The 16138-nt window shown below is 44.3% G+C and overlaps 1 protein-coding gene across 4 annotated transcripts; it reads right to left on the bottom strand.

The window, feature by feature from the left end:
- Positions 1 to 4213: 4213 nt before the first annotated feature.
- On the bottom strand, positions 4214 to 14481 carry TXNDC9 (thioredoxin domain containing 9). Of its 4 annotated transcripts, none has more exons than XM_038386989.2 (5): positions 14259 to 14481; positions 12138 to 12356; positions 9525 to 9643; positions 8342 to 8596; positions 4214 to 6063 (listed from the first exon to the last, which is right to left on the bottom strand). In XM_038386989.2, exons 2-5 carry the CDS (start codon positions 12324 to 12326, stop codon positions 5946 to 5948), a joined length of 681 nt encoding a protein of 226 aa, XP_038242917.1. In that variant the 5' UTR covers positions 12327 to 12356; positions 14259 to 14481; the 3' UTR covers positions 4214 to 5945. The 4 variants fall into 4 exon arrangements, with proteins under 4 accessions (XP_038242917.1, XP_043373729.1, XP_038242899.1 ...); XM_043517794.1 differs by having other exon boundaries at positions 14247 to 14341; XM_038386971.2 differs by having other exon boundaries at positions 14200 to 14339.
- Between the last annotated feature and the right edge of the window lie 1657 nt (positions 14482 to 16138).

The raw sequence follows: 16138 nt of genomic DNA, 5'->3' as shown, positions 1-16138 counted from the left end.
GCCAGCACTTTTAAACTTGTCCTTTCACTCTATTCCAGGGGTGGGATGCCCCAAGGCATGGTGGGTGGACCAAATTCATCCTAATTGTAGTATGTACCTAAAAGGATTGAAACAACGATTCAATTGGTGGGTGAGGGGACACACCTGGAATCATCGTTGGAAAGGGGATTGTGGGCAGCAGGGAACACTATGCTGGGTACATGGAATCTGGGGGATGAGTGGGTAACCAAACAATTAGTAAGCCAAAATGTGAGATTTCAACAACAAATTAATGAATTAATGTCACAGCGACTATCGGCAATTGCCACAGGGTGGAAGACAGCAGTAAAGTTAAACTTGCAGTTAACTGATTGGGCTGAGGACCTGGTGATGTGGGTGGGGGATGGCTTCAGGAGAGTAACATGGGGAGAAGTGTGTGTAGGTATTCATAATGCTCAGTTAATAATGGATATTATAAGAGATGATGGTCAGAACAATGACCTTCAGTATTAAATCGGGAGGCTAGCCCATATTTATCCACAATTGCAAAAACATACCTATCTACCTGGAAAATAACATCCCCGACTTGTGGGGACAGTTCTTGTGTAATTGTTACTATGATACCATGGGAAGGAAATGCAAATAAGGTGGTCCCCTTGAACCCTATTGGAGTAACTAGGGAAGGGGGAGCAAGTTGGGAGCCACTAGGTGTGGGGGGGTAGAATGGGGTAAATTGGACTGTCATCACATTAAGCAGTTGTATATCTAGAGGAGGAATATGGATGTGCCCCTCTCCTATGACTATGGAGGAGCAGGATCAATGGCCTATTGCGAAAGGGGGGCATTTAGGGATAATGAATATGAAGTACGGTGTATTCTGTTGGGAATGTATTCAGTCCTGGAATATAACACTAGGTGGCAAAATCCTTCCAGTATATGACCAAATTATGAATTTCTATACACTGCCACCTGGACTATGGTGCACCAAAGGATCAGTGGACTTAAACAATTGCATCAGCACTTACTACCCCATGCCATACCAAGTAGTTGAATTGGTTTAGACAATACCAGATTTCACTGTGGATATTCAATGGACACACAGTATGGACAAGAGTACACAAAGATTACATGAGCAACTTGCTGCAAGTGCCATCAGTTGGACACACTTACAATACACACTATGGGATGGTGCTGACAAAATTTTAACCCTATCAAAGGAGGCGAAGCAGTGTTTTGGGTGGTGGCCAACGTGTTGGACCATACTGCAGTGGTCAGGACTCTTGGTGTTGTGGATTATCATAGCAGCTGGTGTATTGTTAACTGTATTTGTGTTATGTTGCATATGGAAATGATCAAGGGAGGCACAACCCCCTAGAGAACAGCCACTAATTATAATCTTTAAGAAATGTAGTAAGCCCTCCTCACCAGTGTACTAGACAACCCCAACCCACCTTCTTGGGCTCTCTATAATGGGAAGTCTGGAACACTAATTGGAATAGGTGTGGTATGCCCTTTCGAGAGAAGGTGCAGGGCACAGTACTACACAAGGGGCAGTGGGACAGATGGAATATCGACACCTTCCACATTGATGCCTGGCCCTATCAGGAAGTGTGTCGCCATATGTCCTATGCTTTTCCAGGGATACCTGGGCAGGAGGATCCCAAAAGAAAAAAGGGGGAGGAGTGTTAGGATATAGACATTCAGGCCTGTCTGTAAAGGCCTATACTTTAAGATTTAGGTAAATGTTTATCATTTAGCTAGTTATAGAGGTATAAAAGAAAGAATCAGAATCAAAATCTCTGTCTGCCCGTGTAAGGGCCTTCTCTCGCTGTGATGGTCTGAGGCCCTGTTCTTAAGCTAAGGCCTTTGGCTAAGCAGTGGGAGCAACCATAAGCTGGAAAGCATACGGTCACGACCTCACAAATTTCAAACCAGTCGTATTGAAATAAGGCAATCTGGGGCTGTTAGAAAGGTGATCTGATCTATCACCTCCAGCTAAAGGGAAGAACCTAGAAGATGTAAAAGGAAATTTAGTTTGATTGTTTTCTGTTTGGTAAGAACTCACTTATCAATAGATATAGTTGGGAAATCCTTATGTCTTTATAAATGTACACCTCTATCCCGATATAATGCGACCCAGTATAACGCGAGTTTGCATACAACATGGTAAAGCTCCGACATGCTGTTCTGAGCGGTGTTTTAAGGGCGCCGGGCTGGGCTGGGGCTGAAGGGTTGGATAAGGGGCAGAGGGTGTTGGGGGCAGTCAGGGGCTCCCCTCCCCCAGATCTGGGAGGCAGGAGCTGTGGGGGGTACTTTTGGGGGCCCCGCAGTCCCAGAGTGGCCTGGGGGATTAGCAGGGGGCCGGGAGTAGCCTGCTCCACTTCCCTTGCCCTGGCCCCAGCCATGTCGCTCAGGGGAGGGGGCTTGGGAGAAGGAATCCCCCCACACTCAGCGGCAGAAGTGGAGCAGCCCAGCCCCAGCCTGCTCCACTCTGCCAGCTCCCAGCCGCGGCGCTCCGCTTCCCGCCACAGGTGAGTGCGGGACCTTTCCCCAACCCCCCCACCCCCAGCGACACGGCTGGGGCCAGGGCAAGGAAAGCAGTGTGGGCTGGGGCCATGTTACTCTGCTTCCTGCCGCCGGTGAGTGCGGAGGGCATCCTTTCCCCAACCTCCCCGCACTCACCTCCGGCGGGAAGCGGAGCGCTGTGGCTGAGAGCTGGCGGAGTGGAGTGGGCTGGGGCTGTGTTGTTCTGCTTACCCCCGCTGCTGGCGAGTGTCTAGTGTGGATAGGGGTTGGAGCAGTCGGGATATGGAGCAAGGGGGTTGGGCAGGGTCCTGGGGGTGATTAGGGTCGGGGGTTCTCTGGAGGGAGGGGTCAGGGAACAAGGAACGGGGGGAGCCAAAGCAAGTTTGATATAATGCGGTTTCACCTATAACGCAGTGAGATTTGTCTCCCGAGGACCACATTATATTGGGGTAGAGGTGTCCTTGTAAGATCCCCACTTCTGTATTGTTTTGTCATTATAGTTCCCACTTTGCTATTGTTTATTTGCATGGGGTCTCTGTCTGGTTCTGTGATGGTTTCTGACTCCTGTATAATTAATTTTGCTGGGTGTAAACTAATTAAGGTGGTGGGATACAATAGGTTAGCTAATCATGTTACAATATGTTAGGATTGGTTAGGTAAATTTCAGTAAAATGATTGGTTAAGTTATAGTTGAGACTATTACTATATAAATTAAGGGAAAACAGGAAGTACGTTGGGATTCAAAAATAAAGAAAAAGGAACTTGGATTTAAGCTTGCTGGAAGCTCACCCCAATAAACATCAAATTGTTTGCATCTTTGGACTTTGGGTATTGTTGCTCTCTGTTCACGTGAGAATCAGGGAAGTGGGAGGTGAAGGAATAAGCCCTCTAACACCGTTATTTGAAACAGACCTTAAATTCCATGTTTACTCAGAGTACCTCAAGGGGACGAAATCATATGCATCTTACAAAATGGGCTAGCCTACTTTTGGTTTTGTTTACCAGTTTTAGTCTGTATTTTAAGAAGGAACATACAGGAAGCAGAGTCCTGAAGGTGTACACCTAAAATACAAAATTGCATATCAGATTCAAACTATTGTGCATATTGTAACGAGACTATGATAGTCTGAAAGTGAGAAAAATTGAATAAATAACCATAAATGCCAAGATTTCAACAATGGCAATTTTTTTACTTTTCCTAAGGCCTATACAGAGGGTGTAGTGTTTGGGGTGATGGCTAATAGTTACATGTTTTCCCAGTCTGCTCAAAGCAAGCAGAACTCAGCATACAGATGTTTGATTATTGTTGTGGCATATATGAAACTACTAGTGAACCATTACATTCATTCATTCATCTATTTCAGTAAAACTGGATGCAAGAACAGGACTATTACTGCAACTATACTTTGAGATCACACCAGAAAACACTGTGTACTGATATGAGATTTTAATGCATGGAAAAACCTGTTTTGGCACTTCTCTCCCCTCAACAGAGACATGAATATCTAGTACTTGCATTGGTCTGAAGTGGGTTTATTGTTATTTCAACAAGATAACTGTTCCCCTGCTGTTAAGCTAAAATTTTAACTAGCATCTGCTCTATTAAAAAGTCAAGAAACTTAAAATGTATGACTTGCTGATGGCTCTATGGGTAAAAAGCAGTACAGTCACGCTAAACTACTTTTAGAAGGAATAACAACCATCAGCATCCGAATTCAAACAACTTTATTTCAATGTACATGAATTGGAACAAAATATAATTGAGATTTACAGACTTGAAAGAAATATATTGCTGGGCTGGCCCATTGGCAAGTGTTCTTCACTCCTAAGACGTGAGACTGGTTAGATTTCCAGTCTTCATCTTGCTCGTTAGGCCAAAAAGGAGCTGGAAGTGCCATACATTTATTCCCCAAGAGGACTTGCATTGCTCTGCAATTAAGAACTAGTGTTAAGTTGCTCTGCAATTAAGAACTAGCAAAAACTGAAGAAGAAACCCATCCACTCTTCAGCTAGATAAACTGAACTCCATGCTAGCCTCAGAGCTCCAACGAGAGAGAGACCTCTTCTGAAAAAATACATCTATTACTAAAATCCTACTTCACTTGCACTATTGTGGAATTTGCAGCTTTCGAGTATTAGGCTTCCACTGCAATTTTGTTTTAAATTAGCTTACTTTGCACAGTCCACAATTTTGCATACATTTGAGGTTTGCAACACACGTTTTTCCCCCCATTAATACATTAAATGATCTTCAGTTCTACAGCGTTTTCCAGAGTTAGCAGAGACAGCAAAGCAATCACTATTGATCTTGCCTAATTCTGTGGATGTTGAGCGTACAGTTTCACAAAGCAGACAGGGCATGAAGGAGATCACTGTTGCAGGGCGTTCTGCACTAACATTCAATGCCTGTAATATGTAAATGGCTAAAGTGATTACTTGATTTCTGCAGTTGTGTTAAGACTTTTAGTCTTCTGAATTTTATACGGTACTGGTTACTTTTTTTTTTTTAAATGAATGTAATATAGATAAAAAATTTACAGGCATACATAATAGTTGAGTGTTTATATTGTTCCAGGAAATAGGTCTACTCTGGCTTTTCCAAATTACTGCCATTAAAAAAAAGGTCCTACTACTTTTCTGCAATTTTCCATGTCTTGTCTGTAACTCGGCCGCAATTATTTGAAGATCATCTTGCGATTCAGATAAGGCCTTATCTATTATTGGAGAGCAACAATGAAATAAAATATAATGTACTGCATCAAATTTAAAAACAAACATTGTTCCTCCTGATGTTCTTATCCTGCCTAATCTCTTGTACAAGCATCTGCTCTAAAATTCACAACCACAGAATTTATATTACATAACCCTGCAAGCAAGGTGTTTTCAGTACACTTGTTGTTGTGTGCTATTACATGCTGGCTCAGCTGCAACATGAGGTGTACGTACTTGGTAAATGGGAATTTCTTTTGACAATCGACTTGAAAATTTACAAAAGCTAAGACTGTTTTACAATTTATAGTCCAATGTAGTTAAGTTAGTCAATGCTAACACTAGAGCACTATAAGATAAAACAATGCTTTAAGGTGCACTACTCCGGTAACAGTCATTTGCAATTCTTGCCTCTAAGTTTCCTTTATTGAAAATATGATAAATGGTATAAAATAAGGAGATGTAGATTATGGAAATGTTTTGAAACAACAGATTAAATTTATGGTCAGTTCCCAGATGATACCTGGTTCAAAGGGGCTCAGATTTTCAACTTACTTCCAAAGACAAACAAATAGTTGGAATTTCTTCCAATGTGAATCAGTTTAAAAAACTGTACAGAAAAATGGAGTACTATGTGAAACATACTGAAATCAATAGTCTTTATAAAAACATTCCTAGAAATGTACCAAGCTTAAACAAAAAATGATATACAAAGATTTATAGCTGAGCTTTTAGTCATCATCAGAATCTGAATCATATTTCTTTCCTCTGATGGTTTTCTTGTCCAGCTTTGTGACACTGGTTCCAAATTTCTTTTGGCTCTGAAAAGGTGGGTCCATCAAGTTTCCACTAGAAAGAAATAAAATTTTGCTGTTTAAAGGTAAAAAAATATATTGACAGCAGCACAGACCTGGAGAAGCTGCTAGTTGGGACAAGTCTGTTTTTAAAGAAAAAGGGTTTGGGATCAATAGTGGGTAGGAGTAGCATGTTCTTTCTATACCCTTAATCTCCCCTCCACACTAAACCCAGAGATTGACAGGGAAAGTAAGACTAAGACAGCAAGGTTGTACTATCTTGCTTATGCAGCTGCCTCCTCTAAAGCAAGGTTCTTGAGGAGAGCTAGTCGGGAACCCAGAGAGCAGGACATAGGAGACTAGGATTCCAGAGTAGTGCAGACATACAGAGCCTCCACATCAGGGGTGGGCAAACTTTTTGGCCCGAGGGCCACATCGGGGTTGCAAAACTGTATGGAGGGCCGGGCAGAGAAGGCTGTACCTCCCCGAACAGCCTGGCCCTGCCCCCTCCCACTTCCCACCCCGTCTGCCCCCCTCAGAACCCCCCGCCCAATCCAACCCACCCTGCTCCTTGTCCCCTGAACGCCCCTCTCGAGACCTCCCGCCCCTAACTGCTTCCCTGGGACCCCGCCCCCCCTATCCAACCCCCCCCACTCCCTGTCCCCTATCCACACCCCCAACCCCTGACAGCCCCCCCGGGACTCCCATGCCTATCCAACCCCCTCTGCTCCCCATCCCCTGACCACCACCCCCCATCCAACCACCCCCTGTTCCCTGACTGCCCTCCAGGACCCCCACCCCCCTTACCATGTTGCTCAGAGCAGCATGTCTGGCAGCCGTGCCCCTTGGCTGGAGCCAGACACGCGCAGAAGCGCGCAGCCCCACCGCCCAGAGTGCTGCCCGCGTGGCAGCGTAGCTGTGGGGGAGGAGGGACAGCAGGGGAGGAGCCAGGGTCTAGCCTCCCCGGCTGGGAGCTCAAGGGCTGGACAGGATGGTCCCCCGGGCCGGATGTGGCTCATGGGCCGTAGTTTGCCCACCTCTGTTCCACGCAGATGGCTGTAGCCTATAGCGGAACCCTAGTTATCTGCAGGGTTTGTGGCTCATTTTACAGAGGGAGGGCTAATGGACCTAGATGGGAGACACTCTGTAAGGAGAACCTAATACAGGTTTCCTCCCACCTCATCTCCTCCTCCAAGTTTTAACACATGAGGAATGGGCCAGCCCATCAATATTTACTAGATTCAAGACACTATATCATTCACAGAATAGGTTTTCCCATACAAGTTACAATCCAGCAAGTCCACTTGTTCCTCATTTGTTGGATCCTACTAGTATATTCTCTTTGACCACCCTCTCTCTGCTTGCTTGCTACTGGTGTGGAAGGAAGGGAAAAGGAAAGAGGAAACAGACATTCCCCCAGACACTCTTACAGATTAACGAAGTGCCCAAATGAAAACAGAGTTCTATAAAGGCACTTAGACTAGGAGTGTGCTAACTATCGCTTAGCTCCCATGAGTCTCTTCTCATTCCAAACGGGGTGCTTTCTTAAAGCAGAACGAGAATACATTCTACAATTTGGAGATTTAACATTCAAATAAAAGCAGATGAGTTTAATGGAAAAAACTTTCCCTATTTAATAACTTGGCTTTAAAAAAGTCAAGAATATTAAGAGCAAAAGAAGGTATGTTGTCAAGGTTTACCTTTTAACCACATAAATCAGTAAATTCAGATTTCATATCCCACAATATCTTAACTCTACCCCTGGTTTTTACTATCCATGTTTTTCCATTAATGATCACAAGACACAAGGCTATGTGACAGTTCTTTGCAAATGCAACATAATAGAAATCATTTGCACTTTTTTCAGTAAGAGACTTTTTAAAGTCAAATTCTATTTAAACTAAATTTTGCTATCACCTTGGACAGGCACATGCCCCATATCCAGCTGAACAGTGCAAATATGAAGATATCCTGTAAAGACTGAATTAGTTTGGGAGGAAAGTCTGGGCCTTCAGCCGACTCATTAAGAAGCAGCTGTAAAGAGAGAGTGGGTGGGAACTGGTTATCCTAAAGCCCAAAGGCCAGAGCTTTGTTTCCACTACTCTTGAGGGAAAAGAAAAAAAAAAAAAAAAAGTTTTTCCAATACTTTCCCAAGAGGCACTTCCCTTTGTTTTCCTTGCCAAAAGTTTATTGTTGTAACAGCTGGATTAGCAGCTCACTTTGGTCTTGGGCACACTAATCATCAACAAGATCAACAGAATCTTTATGCAAAAAATGAATCTGTAAATATAATCCTCACACATTAACTTTAAAAACCAAAATATATTAATTACCTGTAATTAATTATGTCTGAACAGCCTAATCTCCATTCTAAGGTTTCTGTGGTGAAGTCATCCGTATTACCAAGATCAGTAAAGCCAACAATAAAATCTTGCGTTTTTCCATCTTTTACTAGTGCTAGAGTGGGAATTACTTTGATGCCTAATCTCTCGCACAGGAATGGAGATTTTTCAGCATTTAATTTCAGGAATTTTGTTTCAATGTGTTTTTTTGAAAGTGCTGCCAAATGCTTGTCTAATATCATGCATCTGTGAAAAAAAAAATTCAAATACTTAAGAGTTAGGTATCAGAGAGGCCATAAATCATTTAAGTCTACTTCAGTGCTGACTTTTAGATTATTAAGGTCATATTTGAAGAATCAACATTACAGACATAACTTGTTACTTTTGGTTTTACTTTTAGGGAAAATAAAATATTCCAAACTTACATTATCTGGATTTCAAGGTTATCAAAATAAGTGACTTTGACATTGTGATTATGGAACTTTGGATAACACATTCCTTCCTTGAAACCTCTGGCTGCTAGCAGTTCATAGGGAATGTTCTCATCTTTCATTAGGGTGTGTTCTTGCTCACACTGAAGTATTTGGGAATTTGCTATTGAACTTCAACAGGAACAAGATCAGACCCACATTTTAAGAAGCAATTTAGTGAGATTTGTTCAGTGATTAACAATCAACACCAAATTTTTCCTCTGCTACCAAGTTTTCCAAGGACCCTTTTCTAGAATAAACCCATTATTTCAAAATGAATTTGTGTAGAAATAAAATAGAAACGTTCCCTTACTCTAGTCCGTTCCTGGCATGGCTGCTCAGCTCAATATTAATGAACTGCCTGCCTCAAAGCTAAGCAACTATGATGATGTGAAGCAAAATGCTCTCCTAGAAATCCTGTCCACAGACTATAGTGAATATTTTCAGGTATCAATTTACCAAGCTGGTCAACATAATAAGATGGTGTTCTAAAACAACTCCCATGTTAAGAGTTTAGGATGCTTATTTAGTCTTAGTAGAAACATGACTGATTGCAGGCCCCCCAGCTCAGTGAGATTTGGCAGAGCTGGTTGATTTAAAAAACCTCTACATTCAGTTCCACTTGCTGCTTTTGGAATAGTTTATTTACTTTTACACATTCTTAGCATCACAATAGTCACTTTAAAATAAGGTATTTACTGTACCTGAAGGTTGTATCTTTATAGAAATGGCAAACCACATTTTTACTCTCTTTGACCTCTCGGAAAAAGTCTCTCTCACTTGGGATTTCTCTATATTCTCCATGTCCTTTTGAGAGCCATTCCTATGATGAGAAAGTAAAAAGTCAGTACAATGTTTCTTAATTGTATTTAATCTATTCTGAGAACAATATTAGTTTTAGAGAAATCCCTGATATGACATGTTATAAAAATATGTTCATATTAAATAAAAAAAAGACTGCCATCTGAAAGCTTAAATAAAAGCTGAGAATCGTTTAAAAAAAAAAAAAAAAAAAAAAAGAGGGGAAGGGCCTAGAGGGTTTTACTGGGAAACAGTTGGAAGTCAAACTATAGCAGCTAGACAGGAAAAGAAACTACTTTTCCCTCTTCTCCCCTTCTTCCCCTGCACAATGGATGAAAAACCACTGGTCTGGACATGGCTGCTGGGTTAACCCGCCCAAATATTTTTTTGTGGTGTAGAAGAGGAGGAGTTGTCACTGCTTTGGTGAGAGCTGCAGTCTTTGTACAACGCTTATGCTCAAATAAATTTGTTAATCTCTAAGGTGCCACAAGTACTCCTTTTCTTTTTGCGAATACAGACTAACACGGCTGCTACTCTGAAACCAGTCCTTGTACAGAATACGATACACTTCCATAGCATAACCTCCTACAAAGAATAGATCAAAGCGCCAGTATTCAAGAGAGGATATAAACCCCGAAGTTCTTTTAACAATTTTGGGAGCCTTAAAATTGCAATACTGACTGCCCTCTTCCGAAAGTAATTGTATACTAAAAAAAAAAAAAAATCAAAGCATGGCACTATAATCATTAAAACAAAAATATCACTGAAAGCATGACACAGCACACTTTAAAACTGATTTACTTTCAGTTGTCCCTATATAGAAAATGCAGGTCAATACATTTTTAAAACTTCTGAAATATGCATTAGCATCTCAACATTATAAAGGTCACCAGAGGTGGCTTTACAACAGATACATTAAGTATTTAGATAATTTTAAAATGCACATTGTATACAAACGAAAGTCCTCAACATCTAGGTTCAGTCCAAATACCCCAACGTAAGCCAGTTTTCCAGAACAACATGCACGCGATTATACACACAAAAATGCATGCTTGTTTACACTTACTGAATGCAGAGTTACAATTTCACAAGGGAAAGTTATAATTGGACGTTGCAGTTGCAGTAATTGCATGGTTAGGTGTGCAGATGTGTGCCTGCAATTTTGAAAGTCTAGCCCTTTATAATAAAAATTACTTTGCACTTGAATGGAGAAGGATGGAGTAAGCTAGATGTTTACAAGCAGTACTGCTTTTCCAAAGCTAAATCTCAAATTGCCTATTTTTTAAAGTTAACACAAAGCAATTTAACAAGATGCCAGTGCAAAAAAAAGCATGTTACCCTAGGAAGGAGTGAACTGAATTAAAAACATGTCATGAATATCCTGAATGTTGTCCTGCTCCGTGCCTAGTATAGACTAATTATTTTGATTTTTTTTTAATCAATGCAAAGAAGAAGAAATAGAGTCAACAACAAACTAAACTGTTCTTCAAGAATATCAGCAACAGAGAGAGAGAGATGTTACATTATCAAAAAATATGTTCAGGTCTACCTTGAGTCAGAACTATTAAGATTCCATATCCCTCAGCATTCCAGCCTAACAATGACAGATATCCAGCTGCATCCACATCTCAAAGCCTGGTATTGGCCACTACCGTTCCCTTCACAACTGGAATGCCCTCTTTCCACCTCAGATCACTGCCCAATTTCATAGTTTTTGAGGCTTGACTGTACTAGGTAGGGAAACCCAAAGGACTTCCCCTATTTGCAGCTCAAGTTCCACACCAGTTGCTAAGGAAACCCAAACTACGTTGTAAAAGATTTTTGGGAAACATCAAGATCAGTAGATTAATGAGACAATTGCAACAGCAAGGTAGGAACATTTCTGCCCATGCAAAAAGTCATGAGCAAATAAGTTTGCTTCACATACATCCCAAAGTCTTACTGGATTGTGAGAAGCCCCTCTGCAGAAGCAGGATAGGTGACCAGACCTCTAAAGAGCTGGGAGAGGACATGCACCATTCCTTTTGTAAAATGCATCAAAAAAAAAAAAAAACAGAGAGGAAGGGACTTGCATACTACCACAAGAAGACTTCAAATGTTTAGAAGTTTGGAGAAAGGGGATCCCTAAGTCCTGTTGGCATGTGTGCATTACTGGTGTTTTCAGTCAATAATATTTGAGGTCTCAATCACCTGAATATTAACAATCAAATCCAAATATCAGTTTATTTGCTTACCCTTCTCTTAATCCAGAAATTTTTTTAAAAAATACACGTGTATAATTTTGATATAACCAAACTGTTCTAAATCAAGGCCTAAAAATTCAAGTGTGTTAGACTTGTTGTATTCTATGAGTCTATGCCAAATTTCAGCCCACACAGCAAGCGTATTGCTGTGTAACACTCACCCACCCCTGAGATTTTCTATCAAACACCAACACAATCAACTCTGGCAGTCTTTGCTATAGTGCATAAAGCATTCCTTGAAGTTCAGACTCTAAAATGCTGCCAGAAAATTACTTGTTTCTGCTGCTGGGATTTCTTTAGTGCTTCAAGCCTCCTTTCTTTAAGGCGTTCCAATTCATCTTCATCCATCTGGTCCAATTTCTGAATCTCAGCATCCAACTGTTCTTCTACTACTTTAGTAGTCTGAAGCATTTGATTTTCCAGAACTTTTGAAAACATTTCAACAGATGTATCAGCAGCCATTCTTCTGGCTATTCAATACACTCCTTATAGCTGCAAAATATAATACATGAAAGTTAGAGATGAATACCATAAAACAATACTTATTTTAAGCCTTTAGTTCATATCCTGATCTGGCCAGTCTCTTATCTATAGAGCGCTGTGTAGCAAAACTGGGGGTGGAGAAAATAGAGACAGTGCCTATCCCATTAGGAACTAATATGCAGACAGCTGTTTTCTTCAGGGGCATTTACAATTCTGTAGACAATACTTACACCGTACACACACACAAAAACAAAGATTCCAGTCATATCCTATTCTCTGACTCCCTAGGCCAGCTGCTGAAATTGCACATTCAGCTTGGAGAGGAAGCCCAGATTGAAAAAGGGCACTTCAGTGTCAGTTTTAGGCATCACTGTGAGCCACAACACCAACACCCTCGCTTCCGCCTAACTCTGCAGGTTGCCTAAACTCACTCAGTGCCTAAGTTTTCAGGGTAGAAGTTCCCTACATATGTTTCTGCCTGTGACCATGTGCACTGCTGCCTCCCTGTAGGTGTCTGGATACCTACCTATCTCGTGCCTAAGGCCTAGCTAGATCCACAAACCAGGGGAGATAGGCAGAGGAGAACCTAACTCACCTGTAGGTCCTGAACTGGTAAGTGTGTGCAGAGGCTGCCTAATGCCACACAAACGGCCTGGGGAAGAGTGGGAGGTGGATCTCCCTTATAATCTTTAGCAGAGTGGTTAGGATACTCACCCAGGATGTGAGAGAGCCCTTGTTCAAGTCTCCCCTCTGCCCTACCAGAAGGGATCTGAACAGGCATCTGCCACCTGTCATGTGAGCGAGAAACTGACTGCTCTGGGCAGAAGCATAGGCTCACTCTTTCTCTGAGGAGATCACCCTTGTGTTGAATTTTGGACACACATCATACCAGGAATAAGGAGGAAAAAGAGCTGCAGGAACTCACTCAGTTTTCCACATAATGCTCCATATTTACTTTACTTCTAGTTACGTAGTGCTGCGTGGCGGTTTTGTAACAGGCTTACTCAGCAGGGCGAGAACGAGACCATTCAGCTCAGGACCTGAACAGCCTGCAAGCCAGTAGCCACCTACGTGTGCTATAAAATAAGCTGGCTGCCTTACGCCCCGCACAGCTTGATTCCATCTACAGTGTAAGTAGCAAAACGAAGCGGACCTGCTCTTCCGAAACAGTCTGCCCACGGGGCAGAGCGCAGGTTCCAAAACGAGCATCAGCAGCTCCACCTCCCACCAGAGGAGGTGAGGAGGGGGTGCCTGACGTGTGGCAATTTCGCGAGCGAAAAGCTTCAAAAACAGACTCCCAGGAGAAACGGCTGAGCTTGAATTAATTAATTAATTAATATGCAAACTAGACACCGTTAACTTGGGTGTGAATGGAGACTGGGAGCGGCTGGGTCATCGACACCGATCGACTCGAATAAATGTGTTGGTCTCTAAGGTGCCACAGGCCCGCCTGTTCCTTTAAACGTGTGATAGGCCCGCCCCCCTCCAGCCGCTACCCCTTGCAACGCCGGCCTGTCGCGGGGCGGGAGGGGAGCGTCACCAGCAAGCGTGGCTGTAGGGCGACAGGGCCCCGAGCCAGGCAGAGGCACGGCTGAGTCAGCCCCCGCCCCGGCCAGGGGCCACCCCCACGGCAAGGGCGGCCGCAGCGAAACACGACCTACGGCGCACGCGCGGCTCGCGCCAGCGGCAACAGCTACATTCACCGGCTCCAGCCCGCCCCGCCCCAGACAAACCGCCGGTCCCGGTCCCGGTCCCGGTCCCGGTCCTCCCCGCCCCGCCCCCACGAAAGGAGCCCGCAGCCGGGTCCCTGGGCCGAGAAGGGAAACGCCGCCGGACAGGACGGGCCGCTCACAGTCCCCCGCGGCGGCGCCCGCTCCCCTCGTCCGCGCGTCCCGCTGCCCCAGCTCGTGCCTGGCGGCTCCGACGGTCGCTGACCCGCCTCACGCCAGGGAGGGTGGTGGCGAGGTGAGAGGCCGCCGTGCGCACGCGCCAGCACCCAGCGCCACGGCGAGGGCGCGAGGCAAGGGCGCAGGAGGGACCCGCCGGCGCTGAGCGAGGCGCTCACTGTCGCTGCCGGCGCCCCCTCTGGCTGGAGGGCGAACAGCGGCAACAGGCGACACCCTCCCCTCTCACTGCCCGGCCAGCCCCAGACTCGCCCCCTTTGCTGCCCCCTGCTGCCCAGCTCCAGGCTGCCCCGCCTTAGTGCCCAGCCCTAGGCTCGCCCCCTCACTGCACCCTGCTGCCAGGGCCAGAGGAGGAAATTTCCCACCCACTCCCTCCTTGAACATGGGTGGTGGGCGCTGTACACAGCAGAAAACAGGGCATGCTCTGATTCACTGGTGTGGCCCAGTGGTTAGAGCACAGAACAGGGAGTCAGACTATGGGATTCACAGTCCTGCCACTGAACTGCTACCTGCGATGGGCAAATCGTTTTCCCTCACCTGCCCCCTCTGTAAAACAAGGCACAACAGCGGCATCCTACGTCCCCGGGGGTATTGAGAGAATTCATGTTTGTAAAGCACTTTGAGATTACTGGACAGCCAAGGGGAATCTCTCCCCTCCACCCTCACGAGACACACACGCAGGTGCAGAGCAGAACAGTGCGCCATGCAATGCCTGTCGCAGACCGCGGCCTGCTGTCTGTGGGCGCTGTGGGGTTCTGCTCTATTCCTTCAGGGTGGGGGTGGGGGTGGGGCTGGGGAGCCTCCCTGAGGAACAGGGCAGGAGCTCCTATCTGGTCTGGGGGATGGGTGTGCAGTACTGGGTGTGCAGGGACTGCCGCTAAAGCGGGGTTCCCCATAGCCGGGTGATGCATCTGCCCGTGGCCTCTTTCCGTGGGAGGGTGGGAGTGCGGCTCTGTGGCCTTGGGCTTCTGGTGTCAGGAGGAGCCATTCCTGGCTCTCCACGCCATTCATTAGGCCTGTGTTGTAATGAGGGCGTCTCTTGACATCAGACATGGGGCCAAGTCTTTCCTCTGGCATCATGTATGACGTCTAGGCAAAAACCTTGGAGACAATAAGAGTCACACTAGACTGTTTCTAAAATTCTGGGGGGAATTGGGGCAGCATGGTAAGTGATGCTTTCAGGTGAACAGAGTAGTCCCAACAGATCATCGCTTCTACCACATGACTTCAGTACGTCACTGACTATTCTAAAATCAAGATGGGATGTTTTTCTAAATGTGCAAGTTATATAAAAGGCATATATAGTAATTTCTCTATTTTGTCATCTAGATTTTTTTATCCTGTTTTGGAAATATTAAACATGTAGCATTCAGACATTTTTTACAACTTCCTGTTGTGTGATCCTTCCAATAGACCATCATTTTACTGCTATATCGCACTTATCTATTGACAGACATTGTCCCGTTATAGTGGCCAGGAGGAGGCTGATTGGGAATTGTGAACCTTATCACTACCCATTCGTTAGTGTCTGTCTGTTGTATTTTTCAGAGTAGCAGCCGTGTTAGTCCGTATTCGCAAAATGAAAAGGAGTACTATGCTCGGATATGAAGTGAGCTGTAGCTCACGAAAGCTTATGCTCAAATAAATTTGTTAGTCTCTAAGGTGCCACAAGTACTCCTTTTCTTTTTGTTGTATTTTTGTGACTCCGAATGTTACATTCTGAAACAATCCTTTCATTCTTTTCTTTAACCACAGTGGTAATATTTTTGACACAGGGTAATGATAGTAATGGCTAGGGCAACCAGCAGGAGTGGTAGAGTCTGTAGTCCTTAAATACTGACACTATATAATAAGATTCCAGGAATGTCACACTGTGGGAGTCACTCT

This window comes from Dermochelys coriacea, chromosome 1, assembly GCF_009764565.3.
Source record: "Dermochelys coriacea isolate rDerCor1 chromosome 1, rDerCor1.pri.v4, whole genome shotgun sequence".
NCBI classification, from domain to species: Eukaryota; Metazoa; Chordata; order Testudines; family Dermochelyidae; genus Dermochelys; species Dermochelys coriacea.
The sequence above is the reverse complement of the archived record's forward strand: the minus strand, read 5'-3'. Positions and strand labels throughout refer to the sequence as shown.